The sequence below is a fragment of the Aquarana catesbeiana genome, linkage group LG09 (genome assembly GCF_042186555.1).
Source record: "Aquarana catesbeiana isolate 2022-GZ linkage group LG09, ASM4218655v1, whole genome shotgun sequence".
Classification (NCBI taxonomy): Eukaryota; Metazoa; Chordata; class Amphibia; order Anura; family Ranidae; genus Aquarana; species Aquarana catesbeiana.
This window is the reverse complement of record NC_133332.1, coordinates 253978803-253994498: the sequence shown is the minus strand read 5'-3', so window position 1 is coordinate 253994498 and position 15696 is coordinate 253978803. Positions and strand designations below refer to the sequence as shown.

The 15696-nt window shown below is 45.0% G+C and overlaps 1 protein-coding gene across 3 annotated transcripts in view; it reads right to left on the bottom strand.

The window, feature by feature from the left end:
* Positions 1–15696, bottom strand: part of OPHN1 (oligophrenin 1) — a 231127-nt gene that overhangs the window by 77618 nt on the left and 137813 nt on the right. For all 3 annotated transcript variants that reach the window (XM_073600214.1, XM_073600213.1, XM_073600212.1), the window contains 2 exons: positions 6579–6637; positions 1733–1838 (listed from right to left, as the gene is read on the bottom strand). In XM_073600214.1, the coding sequence (XP_073456315.1) occupies positions 1733–1838; positions 6579–6637 (165 nt within the window). The remainder of the gene's footprint in view (positions 1–1732; positions 1839–6578; positions 6638–15696) is intronic.

Here is a 15696-nt window from a genome sequence, read left to right as displayed (position 1 = left end):
GGAACTTGTGCAAGAGGCCACCCTCATTATCTTGTGCTCCTCATACAGGTACCAGATAGTGGATACTTAGGAAAACATTGAGGAGAAATTACAGGCAAGGCTTGGAGGAGATCAATGACAAAGAGATGCTAAAAGGGGTGTTAACTCAAAACCTTAAGAGAACATTGAGAAATGTGAATTGTTTAGGCAGTACCTTGAAAATATATTTTTTTGTCTGGAGTTTCTCCTCTGAAACAAAGAAATGCACTTCTTGGTTCCTGAGGGTGCCTAGGCAGTTATGTTCTATGACCTCATAGCTGTATATCTAAGGAGATCTGGAGTGAGATTTGGTGATGCCACCACTGTGCTGCTCACTGTTCCCCTTACTGGAGGCTCTGACACAGTGCAGAACAGAACAAGGCACATACAGATGCAGGGAGACCACAGGCAATTTTGGTGACTAGTCCACTGACTTCTGTTTGTCCTTTTTGGGGCACAGCTTCCAGAATTCCATCCCTCTTTAAGGAGTAAAGTCATAAAACACCACTTGTAAAATGGATGAGCGGAAGTACAGAGACTCTCAAACGAAAAGCCTTCCTGGTATCTAAGGGGGGCTAGGCTCTTATTTTCTATAAGCTCATAGCTGTATTATCCAAGGAGATCTGGAGTGAGATCTGGTGATGCCATTACCATGCTGCTCACTTTTCTCCTTGCTGGAGGCTCTGACATAAGGAAAGCCCTGCCTCTGCCAAGACACCCACCTCCTTACATAGATACAGTGCAGAAAAAGGCACAAATAGCTGAAGAGAGACCACAGGCAGTTTTGGCGATTAGTCCTCTGCCTTCTTCTTGTCCCTTTTGGGGCACAGCTTCCAGAATAAGTAACGGAAAATAAGGAAAATAATAAAACGCCACTTGTAAAATGGATGAGCAGAGGTAGAGAGACGCTCCATGGAAGAGCAGACTGTTAGGAGTTGATGGATGGAAAAAAAGTACCATGGTAGAGAGGAAGTGAGAAAATAATTTCACACTGAGAAAGAGAGAGGAGGAGAGCAGAGAGAAAAGTGGAGCATGCTCCTTGACATGCAAAGCTAAATGTGTGTAAGAATCCTCCACTAACACAGACAGGAACTGGGAAAGGTTATTCTCACTCTATATTATACAGGATGCTAAACCCTGCTTCTACACTCATAAATGAGAAGTTAACTTCCAATGTTTAAAAGTTTAGTTCACCTTTACCAAAAAAACTACCTATGCAGATAAGGGACATCTGTAGATATAACCAAACTGTGCAGCTCTGACCAAAGCTGAATAATGTCCTTGTTAAAAGGTGCAGGCCATTTTCGTACCTCATGAAGCCTGGCCTGAAAACTCCCAGGTCATTGCCAAGACAGGCCTAGTCATTTCTGCACATCTCCTCCACCACAGGAGTGAGCTCATTCTCTGATTCAAATCTCCTCACATGCACTCTCTACCCTGATGCAGTAGCTCTGACCTTAGCGTTTGACAGTTCACTACTAGGATGGTGGAAGATCTCTGACATTGATTCTGCTCTTGATTTGGTACCTTCCTGTTACCAAATTTGGCTTGTGACCAGGCTCTACTCTACTGGTCTACACCTATAGCAAGGGTTCTACTCAACTTCAGTGAGAGCTGCACAGTTGGTTCTATCTACAGACACCCATTATCTGCATAGGCAGTTTTTTTGGTAAAGATGACTAACCCTTTAATTGTTGCCATGTCCTCTGCTCACCTTGAGAGGTGCCGTATGATGAGCTCCAGCATTTCTCTGTGATTGTCTGGCAGGCTGTACACCAGGCAATGAATGGCTCCAAGACGATAATCCAAATTTTCAGACTCTGAAAGGGATAAGGAACATCAGTGTCAGCACAGGGAAAGAGACTCTCATTATAAAGTCTTATCTAATATAAGCTTTAACGCAGGTGTGTCAAACTCCATTTCATCGTGGTCTGCATTAGCAGTATGGCTGATTGTATCTGGGGTGTGCTACTACTTTCCGAGTGCAGGGTTCAGTATTACGCTATGTATAGGGTGCACAGTTTAGGAGTACGTTACATACAGACTGCAGTTCCAGGGGTACAAAGTACAGAGTACAAAGTTCAGGGGTGCACCATTTACAGAGTTCAGGAGCACGTTACATGCAGAATGCATCAGGAGTGCGTTGCGTACAAAGTGCAGGGTTCAGGAGTACGTTACGTATAGAGTTCAGGAGTGCATTACGAACAGAGTGCAGGGTTTAGGATTATGCTTTGTACAGGGTGCAGAGTTTAGGCATACATTACATACAGACTGCAGTTCTAGGAGTGCGCTATGTACAGAGTGCAGAGTTCAGAAGTGTGTTACGTACAGAGTGAAAGATTCAGGACTGCATTACCCAAAGAGTGTAAGCGTTCTGGATTACGCTATGTACAGGGTGCAGAGTTTAGGAGTACATTCAGGCGTGTGTTACATACAGAGTTCAGGATTGTAATACGTACAGAGTGCAGGGTTCAGGAGTGCGTTACGTAAAGGGTGCAAGAGTAAAGGATTTACACTATGTACAGGGTGCAGAGTTTTGGAGTACATTACATACAGACTGCAGGTCTAGGGGTGCCCTATGCACAGAGTGCAGGGTTCAGGAGTGCGTTACGAACAGAGTGCAGGGTTCAGGAGTGAGTTATGTACGGAGTGCAGAGTTTAAGGGTGCGCTATGCACAGTGTGCAACCCCTAAAAGCTTCCTTGCATCTCTACTCTCTCCTGATTGGCCCAGCTCTAGTACCTCCCTGAGTAGGCGGCTCTAATACCCGTGCATTCGGCTCTAGTACCTCCCTGTGTAGGCTGCTCTGCCTCACCTTGCAGGGAGATCATTCTCCCTCTCAGATTCTAGAGCTCTGTCCCTGACTTGCCCTGTTGTCAGTGCAAGCAGGGATCTGTTAGATCCGGGAGCTGCCAAAAGCAAAGCTTTTTTATGAACACACAAGGCTTCTATGGATAGTGGGAGCCAAAGGTATGGAGAAGAATGGAGTTCTGCCACATTCTGGCTGTAAAACTGGATGCGAGGGCCACGTGACAAGGTGACTGCCAGAAACCTGGTGGCTTACACGCAAATGCGCACACTCACGTAGGCCCCACATGCATATGTGAACAGTGATCGCACCACACATGTGAGGTAACACCACAAACATCAGGGTCAGAGCAATAATTCTAGCACCATGGCTCCTCTGTAACGCTAAACTGGTAACATGAAAAAGGCATAAACAGTGCTTTGAAAAAGTATTTATACCCCTTAAAGTTTTCCACATTTACGTCTTTGGTTGTAACATGACAAAATGTATTTTACTGGGATTTTATTTGATAGACCAACATAAAGTGGCACATAATTGTGAAGTGGAAGGAAAATGATAAATGGTTTTCAAATACAAAAAAATATATATATATATATATATATATATATATATATATATATATATATATATATCTAAAAAGTGTGGCGCGCATTTGTTTTCAGCTTCCTTTACTCTGATATCCCTAACTAGAATCTAGTAGTGGAACCAATTGCCTTCAGAAGTCACCTAATTAGTATATAGAGTCCACCTGTGTGCAATTGAATCTCAGTATAATTGTAAATTTTCTTGAAAATTTGCTTTTGATAGAACCAAACATTTTCTATGCTAAGTAACTTTCCTGTAAAAAACTAAATAAAAATTGTCCCAGACTTCAAAACAAGTCTCTGTGCTCAATTGCTCATGTACATGGAAAATAATAAAAAAATATTAAAAAAAAGGGTAAAGTACTTGGGTCTATAGGGGGAGATGTACCCACAGTGCTCCTTGGGGTCTGGGATCCAATGAAGATGGCCAAGATGGGATAAAACAGACATCAACCTTGTGGTAAAAGGCTATAAGTTGGATCAGCGGGATGGATGCAAAACGGGAAGGATGGCTGGATGAGCTCAGGCTTGATTTATGGTGCAGCAGGGCTCTTCAGATCAAGTACTTGACAAAGTAGGCGGGGCCTTTGAAACATGTTGTACAACACCCCCTACACCCTGGTGGCTTGTCGCTCTGCTCGAGGGAGATACCGCTATCATCCCTAACTCACTTGGCGACTCCTGCAATCCGTGCACGACAGACGGTTCTGCTGGGTTGACGGCCACACCAAGCAATAGAGCTTTCTCAACTGACACAGCCATCTACTTACCTCCATGTAAGTGTTTTTAGAATTGTTTTTTAATAAATGTCTATGCTTTCACTAATGTTTGTGTTGAGACTCCCCTTCTGTTTTTACTTGGAAGTTAATTAAGCAGCATTTAAGGATAGACCTTCTTTGGCTCTGATGAAGGTGGTCTATTCTTCGAAACCCATCAGCCAGTCATGAGGTCCCCCTGTATTCTGGAGCCTGCTGGGCGAGTAGCTCAATAAGCGGTTTCATTTCACATGTTTGCAAGTACATTTTATGCTTATTTTTAGCGATGCACCGAAATTTCGGCCACCGAAACATATCGGCCGAAAATGGCCCTTTTGGCAAAAAGCCGAAAGAGAATTTTTGCAGATACCGAAAGGGGTGGGGCCTGGGTGGGGGCGGGGCTCCACCCCCGCCCCTGGTGCCGCCTATCAGGGGGGCTTTCTATATCGTAGGAGAGAGGAGAGCTGCTGCCTGTTTGATTACAGCGCCGGGAACATCACAGCTTTCATTTCAATAGCTGTGTGTTCCCCGCTGCGCGCCGTCACATACAGCCCCTCCCCCTTGTCCGGGCACTTTGATAGACAGATCACCCGTCCCATTGGAGGCTGCATTGATCTCTTGTATCATGTCCCCAGTCTCTGACCATCTACTGTACCATGTCCCCAGTCTCTGACCATCTCCTGTACCATGTCCCCAGTCTCTGACCATCTCCTGTACCATGTCCCCAGTCTCTGACCATCTCCTGTACCATGTCCCCAGTCTCTGACCATCTCCCGTACCATGTCCCCAGTCTCTGACCATCTCCCGTACCATGTCCCCAGTCTCTGACCATCTCCCGTACCATGTCCCCAGTCTCTGACCATCTCCCGTACCATGTCCCCAGTCTCTGACCATCTCCCGTACCATGTCCCCAGTCTCTGACCATCTCCCCTACCATGTCCCCAGTCTCTGACCATCTCCCCTACCATGTCCCCAGTCTCTGACCATCTCCCGTACCATGTCCCCAGTCTCTGACCATCTCCCGTACCATGTCCCCAGTCTCTGACCATCTCCCGTACCATGTCCCCAGTCTCTGACCATCTCCCGTACCATGTCCCCAGTCTCTGACCATCTCCCGTACCATGTCCCCAGTCTCTGACCATCTCCCGTACCATGTCCCCAGTCTCTGACCATCTCCCGTACCATGTCCCCAGTCTCTGACCATCTCCCCTACCATGTCCCCAGTCTCTGACCATCTCCCGTACCATGTCCCCAGTCTCTGACCATCTCCCGTACCATGTCCCCAGTCTCTGACCATCTCCCGTACCATGTCCCCAGTCTCTGACCATCTCCCGTACCATGTCCCCAGTCTCTGACCATCTCCCGTACCATGTCCCCAGTCTCTGACCATCTCCCGTACCATGTCCCCAGTCTCTGACCATCTCCCGTACCATGTCCCCAGTCTCTGACCATCTCCTGTACCATGTCCCCAGTCTCTGACCATCCCCTGTACCATGTCCCCAGTCTCTGACCATCTCCTGTACCATGTCCCCAGTCTCTGACCATCTCCTGTACCATGTCCCCAGTCTCTGACCATCTCCTGTACCATGTCCCCAGTCTCTGACCATCTCCTGTACCATGTCCCCAGTCTCTGACCATCTCCTGTACCATGTCCCCAGTCTCTGACCATCTCCTGTACCATGTTCACAGTCTCTGACCATCTCCTGTACCATGTCCACAGTCTCTGACCATCTCCTGTACCATGTCCGCAGTCTCTGACCATCTCCTGAACCATCTCTGCAGTCTCTGATCATCTCCTGAACCATCTCTGCAGTCTCTGATCATCTCCTGTACCATCTCTGCAGTCTCTGACCATCTCCTGTACCATGCCCCCCAATCCCTGACCATCTCCTGTATAAAAATATTTTTAAAAACAGTCACTTTCGGTATCGGTGCTGTTTCGGTATCGGTTTCGGGATCAAGGAAGATTTTCGGTATCAGTTTCGGCCCCAAAAAACCCATTCGGTGCATCCCTACATATTTTGTTTAAACACACTAGGTGGGAGTGCCCTCTTTTGTACATTTTTTTGTAATGGATTATGGGTGAAATGGGGCTCTTGCTAAGTTGGCAGATTGTGCCCCCCCTATCCCTTTTATTGACATTCACATGGATTACGATAGGCACAGCCACCCCATCTGAATTGTTTGTACTGTCATAGCCCCATCAGACACCAACTGCCAACAAGTCTATAGTCCCTTGTGATATGACGGGTGGTGGCACAGCTTTGACCAGCAGCAAGAAGGTTGTAGGCGAGTCCCTTCCACATCCATCGGGCCCCCTAGGCTCCTCCTAGGTTGCCTTGTGGATTATCCATCTGATTGGACTGCAACCATAACATGTTAATTTGTCAGGGGTTCGGTTTTATGTTCTTACTTGCAGCAGATACAAGTTCCCGATGCAGCTTATACGTCATAACAGGCTCCGATAGATTCCTGGTTGGAAAAAGAAAAACATTTTTCTGTTAAAATTATAAAACAAATGCTATAGGGACACACTGCTTCAGAAAGGCAACGCTGAGAACTGCCCTTGTCATGACACCCTCTGTGCTTCCTAAAATGATACCTACTGCAGAGAAGAGGACAATCAACTGACCTTCGATACAGTAAAAGCTCTAGGCAGATATAAATGAATGCAGCACTATTTTCTTATTAAAACATCATTAAATGTAAGTTTTTAATACAAGCAGAATAAGTAGCTGAATTTGACAGGGTCAGCTTCTTCGAGTCCTTGTACAACAGAGCTCAAACCCCAGTAAGAGAAGCAGCACACAGAAAAACACAGAAGACAGCCGCACAACACAACAGGACTTCTTTATTGTAGTGTAGACAGATAAAAGCACAGGAATCCAAGGGTGTAGTTGTGTTTCACACGGCATTGTGCTTAACCACATGCTGACTTCGCTATAGCTGAATGAGGGCTACAGTGTGGCCGGCCAGTTCTGGGAGGCAGTCATATGACTTCCTCCCGTGATCGTGCCCGCAGCGCACGGGCGGCATCATCTGTGATTACCGTGTCCTCTGGACACAGCTGATCACAGATCGAGGTAAATAGCCAATCAGTGGCTCTTTAACACGTGATCAGCTGTGTCCAATCATGGATGTAAATAGAAGCCGGTTATCAGCCCTCCTTTCCTCATGCTGACAGCATAGTAGAGGAGAGTAGAGGAGAGCCGATAACCAGTTTGTGTATAACGGATATCTACACTGATTATCAGTGTCCTGATTATTAATGCAGTCCCAACAGTGCCCACCAGTGCAGTTTATCGGTTGAAGCCCATCAGTGGCCGTCCGTGAAGCCCATCAGTGGACGTCCGTGAAGCCCATCAGTGGACGTCCGTGAAGCCCATCAGTGGACGTCCGTGAAGCCCATCAGTGGACGTCCGTGAAGCCCATCAGTGGACGTCCGTGAAGCCCATCAGTGGACGTCCGTGAAGCCCATCAGTGGACGTCCGTGAAGCCCATCAGTGGACGTCCGTGAAGCCCATCAGTGGACGTCTGTGAAGCCCATCAGTGGCCGTCCGTGCAGCCCATCAGTGCCCATCAGTGCCGCCTCATCAACGCACATCAGTAAAGGAGAAAAATTACCTGCTTGCTAAATTTTATAACAAACTATGAAAACTTTTTTTGTTTTTTCAAAATGTTTGGTCTTTTTTCATTTATATAGCAAAAAATGTAAAACCCAGTGCTGATAAAATACCACCAAAAGAAAGCCACCAAAAGTGCTGCATCACCGCGCAATTGTCATTTAAAGTATGACAGCTCTGAAAGCTAAAAATTTGTCTGGGTAGGAAGGGGGTAAAAGTACCCGGTAGGCAAGTGGTTAATCATAACATGATTAAGCACAATGCCGTGTGAAACACGTTAACTACATCCTTGGATTCCTGTGCTTTTATCTGTCTACAGTACAATAAAGAAGTTCACTTTTAGTATCCTATTACGGCTGTCATTGTTTTTCTACGTATCACAGTTGATGAGCCGGGCCAACACCTTTTGGGAGTACCTGCTGTGGGATCAATCTCCCTGTCTCACCTAGAGCAGAGATTTCTCTTCCTGTATTCAAGAGAAGCAGCACAAAGAGCCAATCAGGTGTGCTGTATTGCTCATGTGCTAACAAGAAACATGCTGATAGGAGAAAAGAACAGAATGATGGGTTCATCAGTCTGCTGCTTCTCCTTTCACTGTCTAGTCACTTTCTGGGGGAGGGAGGAGACCTGTAAGTTTTACTTAAAGCGATATTAGACTCAAAACCAAAGATTTAATATATTTAAAGCTTACCAATCATTAGATGTGGTGGCTGCATTTGTTTTCTTTAAGGCTTTTTCACCTGGTGATCTGGCCAGTTACACACCTCCTGTATTAGAGTGCTCCCACTCTGGATGAAGGAGCACAGAGGACATCTTTGGACAGCAGCATTGTCAGTCTGGGGGGAGGGGAGTGTTAGATGGACTAGCACATTTAACCACTTCCCGCCCTTAGGATGTCATACGAAGTCCTGGATTTTGAGTGGAGATATCTGGATGATGGATGCAGCTGCAGGAATCATTCAGATATCTTTTTTTCAGACAGTGATTCCCTGCAAAGTAAAAGCAATCATAGCAGCTGTTTAGCTGCTTGATTACTTTAAGAGGAGGCGGCGGCGGGAGTGGACCCCCCCCCCCCCCCAATGCTTTACTTGCCGTGAGATCGAAGAGCCGGAGAATGAATCGGCCGGCGGCAGCGGTTTACTATAGATCTCTATGACTCTCTGGGGACAGAAGCAACGTCATGACATCACTTCTGGCACCGGCGGATGTGAACACTGCCGCTTTTTTTTTTTTGGGTGGAATGCCTGAGATCGATTTTTTTTTCTCTTAGGTTTTCCAGCATAGAGGAGAGATGTGGGGACCTATAGACCCCAGATCTATCCATAAAGAGGACCCGTCATGCCCCTTTCCTATTACAAAGGATGTTTACATTCCTTGTAATAGAAATAAATGTGATTAAAAAAAATAAAAAATAAAAAAAAGGTTATTGGAAAAAAATAAACAAAAATGAAAGGTGTTTTCCCAAATACGGCATGAGATGCTGAAAATGTCACTATCGCTTTATGTGGTATTTACCGCATAAAGCAAAAAGGTTTGGTAAATACCGCATAAAACTGGAGCTAAAGTCAATTCACAAAAGGAAATAAATAAATGCATGCGGTAAATAAGTAGTGGTCCAGGCATGAGTTTTTTTTAGTGAATTGAAAACATTTTTTGAAAGACTCAGAATGTCTAATTTATAGTCCTGTGAGCCTCCAGGTAATTGACCAAATCTGGTCTCCAAAATAGTGTATCTTTGCAAATGATCAGCTGCTAACCTTACGCATGTCTCATAACCATGCAAAATAGTTAAACCAAATTATACACACTCTGCGCTTATCAAATTATACACACTCTGCTGGGTTTGCTGGGGTGCATTTTTGGGGCTTTTCCTTTTAGTTTTTCATTTGCCTTTTTCTGTCACTTTTTAAATAGTTTTTTTTTCTTTTTTTTTTTCCTCTGGTTCCTTCAGCCTATCAATTAAGGGGGGTGGTTAATTGCTCACAGGTGCCTATTTAACTGGGTGTAGAACTCAGTCTGAGCGTGCTCAGTCTTTGGCTGTGGAACTTTGTGTAAGTGGGAGTTAAAAACTAGAGTTTAAAACAGGAGGTTATAACAGGGGTCATAGTACCTGTGTAGTGTGAGTATCTGAGTGTTGTCTGAGTAGTGTGTGTGGATCGTTAGTACTTGTGTATTGTGTACTGTATACTTGAGTATTGCGAGTGCACGTAGGTCTGCGACTGTTCTGCGATTGCACGTAGGTCTGTGAGTACCTGTGTATTGTCTTGTTGTGTACCTGTGTATTGTCTTGAGTATTAGTGCCAGGAAGCTAGCTGTTAGGTAATTTGGACAGGGTAAAATCCCCAAATCCTCACCAAATTTAATAGGTACGATGCCCGGCGGGTGTGGAGAGGCGACTCTTTGTACATCTTGCCGCATGTATGCGTTCCTTGATCATCCGATCGAGGGTGAATACTGCTGTGCAAAATGTAAGCACATTGTTTCCCTGGAAGCCCAGGTTCTGAATCTAGGGAAGCAACTGTCAGCACTGAGAAGTCCCTCCATACTAAAGGTGAGCCAGGAACGTACACGGCAGGTGCCGGCAGGGGCCAGCACAGAGGCAGGTGGAGACAAAGAGGCGCAGGCACTAGCAAAGAGTAGATGGGTGACAGTCAGGAGGGGTAGAGGGGGAAGTGCCAGAGAGGCCGATCCAGGACTGGGAGGCCGATCCAGGACTGGAGCATCCCAATAAGTATGCTCCACTGAGTGTCATTGGTGAAACCAGTCAGGGACCAGCATTGCTGGAGATGAGGGACTCTCCTAGCTGCCAGGGGAAGAACTCCTCCAGTGAGAGTGGGGGGGCAGCAAAGGGAAAGGGAAGACAGATTCTGGTGGTAGGGGACTCAATTCTTAGAAGGACAGAGAGGGCAATCTGTAACCAAGACCTGAAGCGCCGAACAGTATGTTGTCTACCGGGCGCTCGGGTTCGGCACATCACGGATCTTGTGGACAGATTACTGGGAGGGGCTGGGGAAGACCCGGCTGTCATGGTGCACGTTGGCACCAATGACAAAGTCAGAGGCAGATGGAGTGTCCTAAAGAACGATTTTAGGGACTTAGGTGCTAAATTGAGGAAAAGAACCTCCAAGGTAGTATTCTCAGGAATACTACCGGTACATCGAGCCACACCAGAAAGGCAGAGGGAGATTAGGGAAGTAAACAAGTGGCTGAAGAGCTGGTGTAGTAAGGAGGGGTTTGGGTTCCTGGAGGACTGGGCCGACTTCTCAGTCGGTAACCGGTACTATAGAAGGGACGGACTGCACCTAAATGAGGAGGGTGCAGATCTGCTGGGAATGAAGATGGACAAAAAGTTAGAGGGGTTTTTAAACTAGGCGATGGGGGGGGGGGGTCCAGAGACAGTGATAGCCAGCGCGGATGATATTCCAGAGGGTAGTGTTGGGGGCATTAGTGGTAGGTTAACCAAAGCACAAAAACACAAGGTGAGTATAGTAGCAAGTCCTAGTTGCAATTTTGAAACACCCAATACGAGGACAATATGCAACCGGTCTAAACTATGTGGCATGTTCACCAATGGCAGGAGCATGGCAGACAAGATGGGTGAACTAGAGATACTGTTGTACAAGGAGGATTTGGATTTTGTGGGAATTTCAGAGACCTGGTTCAACAGCTCTCATGATTGGCTGGCAAACATTCAAGGGTATACCCTATACCGCAAGGATAGAGAGGGTAAAAAAGGGGGAGGGGTATACCTATATATCAAGAATAATGTACAAGCGAATGTGAGAGATGACATCACTGAGGGAGCTAGAGAGGAGGTGGAATCCTTATGGGTAGAGCTCCAAAGGGATGAAGCTAAGGGGAAAATAATACTGGGAGTATGCTATAGGCCCCCTAACCTGAAGGAGGAAGTGGAGACAGATCTCCTATCACAAATTGGATTAGCAGCAAGGAGGGGAAGTGTTATCATAATGGGGGATTTTAATTATCCAGACAGACTGGGCGGAGGGAACCGCGCATTCATTTAAGGCTCGTCAGTTCCTTAATGTCTTGCAGGACAATTTTATGGGTCAGATGGTAGACGCACCAACTAGAAATAAAACATTACTGGATCTACTGATTACCAACAATACAGACCTGATCACAGATGTGGAAATACGGGGCAATTTAGGTAACAGCGATCACAGGACAATTAGTTTCAGTATAAATCACACAAATAGGAAACATAAAGGGAATACAAAGACACTGAATTTCAAAACAGCCAACTTCCCTAAACTACAAACCTTGCCAAAAGGCATAAATTGGGATAAAATATTAGGAACAAAGAATACGGAGGAGAGATGGGTTTGCTTTAAGAGCATATTAAATAAGGGCATTAGCCAATGTATCCCATTGGGTAATAAATTTAAAAGAGTGAACAAAAATCCTGGATGGCTTAACTCCAATGTAAAAATGCATATAAAAGCAAAGGAGAAGGCCTTCAAAAAATACAAGGTTGAGGGATCATCCTCAGCATTCAGACTTTATAAAGAATGCAATAAGAAATGTAAGGGTGCAATTAGGACGGCTAAGATAGAACATGAAAGACACATAGCGGAGGAGAGCAAAAAAAATCCCAAGAAATTCTTTAAGTATGTAAACAGTAAAAAAGGGAGGACAGACCATATTGGCCCCATAAAGAATGAGGAAGGACATCTGGTTACAAAGGATGGGGAGATGGCAAAGGTATTGAATTTATTCTTCTCCTCAGTCTTCACGAGTGAATCGGGGGGCTTCAGTAACCAAAACTGCAGTGTTTATCCTCATGACACAACACAGGAAGCACCTCCATGGTTAACAGAGGACGGAATTAAAATTAGACTTGTGAAACTTAACATTAATAAATCACCGGGACCAGATGGCTTGCATCCGAGGGTACTTAGGTTACTCAGTCAGGTGATTGCCAGACCGTTGTTCCTAATTTTTACAGACAGTCTATTGACTGGAATGGTACCAGCTGATTGGAGAAAAGCCAATGTAGCACCAATATTTAAAAAGGGCCCAAAAAACATCCCTGGGAATTACAGACCAGTTAGCCTAACATCAATAGTATGTAAAATCTTGGAGGGGATGATAAGGGACTATATACAAGATTTTAGTAATAAGAACGATATCATTAGCAGTAATCAGCATGGATTCATGAAGAATCGTTCTTGCCAAACCAATCTATTAACCTTCTATGAGGAGGTGAGTTGCCATCTAGATAAAGGAAGGCCCGTAGACGTGGTGTATCTGGATTTTGCAAAAGCATTTGACACAGTTCCCCATAAACGTTTACTGTACAAAATAGGGTCCGTTGGCATGGACCATAGGGTGAGTACCTGGATTGAAAACTGGCTACAAGGGCGTGTTCAGAGGGTGGTGATAAATGGGGAGTACTCAGAATGGTCAGGGGTGGGTAGTGGGGTTCCCCAGGGTTCTGTGCTGGGACCAATCCTATTTAATTTGTTTATAAACGATCTGGAGGATGGGATAAACAGTTCAATCTCTGTATTTGCAGACGATACTAAGCTAAGCAGGGCAATAACTTCTCCGCAGGATGTGGAAACTTTGCAAAAAGACCTGAACAAATTAATGGGGTGGGCAACTACATGGCAAATGAGGTTCAATGTAGAAAAATGTAAAATAATGCATTTGGGTGGCAAAAATATGAATGCAATCTATACACTGGGGGGAGAACCTCTGGGGGAATCTAGGATGGAAAAGGACCTGGGGGTCCTAGTAGATGATAGGCTCATCAATGGCATGCAATGCCAAGCTGCTGCTAATAAGGCAAACAGAATATTGGCATGTATTAAAAGGGGGATCAACTCCAGAGATAAAACAATAATTCTCCCGCTCTACAAGACTCTGGTCCGGCCGCACCTGGAGTATGCTGTCCAGTTCTGGGCACCAGTCCTCAGGAAGGATGTACTGGAAATGGAGCGAGTACAAAGAAGGGCAACAAAGCTAATAAAGGGTCTGGAGGATCTTAGTTATGAGGAAAGGTTGCGAGCGTTGAACTTATTCTCTCTGGAGAAGAGACGCTTGAGAGGGGATATGATTTCAATTTACAAATACTGTACTGGTGACCCCACAATAGGGATAACACTTTTTCGTAGAAGAGAGTTTAATAAGACTCGGGGCCACTCATTACAATTAGAAGAAAAGAGGTTTAACCTTAAACTACGTAGAGGGTTCTTTACTGTAAGAGCGGTAAGGATGTGGAATTCCCTTCCACAGGCGGTGGTCTCAGCGGGGAGCATTGATAGCTTCAAGAAACTATTAGATAATCACCTGAATGACCGCAACATACAGGGATATGTAAGGTAATACTGACACATAATCACACACATAGGTTGGACTTGATGGACGTGTGTCTTTTTTCAACCTCACCTACTATGTAACTATGTAAAATAAAACTGTAAGAAAATTCTACTAAAATATTAATAAAGTGATATTGTGCTTAACCGGTTCCCGACCGGCTCCTGTAGATATACTTCGGCAGAATGGCACGGCTGCGCAAAGTAGCGTACCCGTACGAATTTGCCGTCGTGTGCGCGCGCGCCTGCCGCGATCTCCGTGAGTTGGGTCGCGGGTCCCGCGGACTCGATCGCCGCGGGGAGAGGACGAACGGGGAGATGCCGTTGTAAACAAGCATCTCCCCATTCTGCCTAGTGACAGTGTCACTGATCTCTGCTCCTTGTCCTTGGGAGCAGAGATCAGTGACGTCACATACACAGCCCATCCCCCTACAGTTAGAATCACTCCCCTTGGACATACTTAACCCCTCCCCACCCCCTAGTGGTTAACCCCTTCACTGCCAGTGTCATTTACACAGGAATCAGTGCATTTTTATAGCATTGATCGCTGTATTAATGCCAATGGTCCCAAAAATGTGTCAAAAATGTCCGATGTGTCCGCCATAATGTCGCAGTCCCGATAAAAATCGCTGATCGCCGCCATTACTAGTAAAAAAAAAAAAAATATTAATAAAAATGTCATAAAACTATCCCCTATTTTGAAAACACTATAACTTTTGCGCAAACCAATCAATAAACGTTTATTGTGATTTTTTTTTTTTTTTTACCAAAAACATGTAGAAGAATACATATTGGCCTAAACTGAGGAAAAAAAATGTTTTTTTTATATATTTTTTGGGGATATTTATTATAGCAAAAAGTAAAAAATAATGCGATTTTTTTTCAAAATTGCCACTCTTATTTTGTTTATAGCGCAAAAAATAAAAATCGCAGAGGTGATCAAATACCACCAAAAGAAAGCTCTATTTGTGGGGGAAAAAGGACGTCAATTTTGTTACGGAGCCACGTCGCAGGACCGCGCAATTATCAGTTAAAGCGACGCAGCGCCGAATCGCAAAAAGTGCTTTGGTCAGGAAGGGGGTAAATCCTTCCGGGGCTGAAGTGGTTAACATACAAAATATACAAAATCTATTAATACTATACATTAATGTGCAATAAACTTCAATGAATGAATAAACAGGTAAAAGTGCTCCAATCAGCCTGTGTATTGCAAATATTCCACAAAGCTTGTGCAATTTTCAAACATTAATAGATAATTTAAAACAAACATCCATGCGATTTAGTGTTGCATCCATGCATTTCAGTGCTGCAACTATGCAATATGGTGTTAGTGCAATGTTCAAACAATAAAAAGTTAATACAAAAAAAGCATCCATGCGATTTGGTGCTGCATCCATGTGATTCTATGCAATTCAGTGCTGTGTTGCTCTGCAATGATCAAATTAACAGTCCACAGATCTTCCACAATCCATTCATGTGTTATTGTGAACACAAACTAAAGTGCTGTGCGCTCATACAAGTGCTCCCCCCCAGGTGATAGGCCCTCACCTTAGGGCGTGTGACCTTGCGA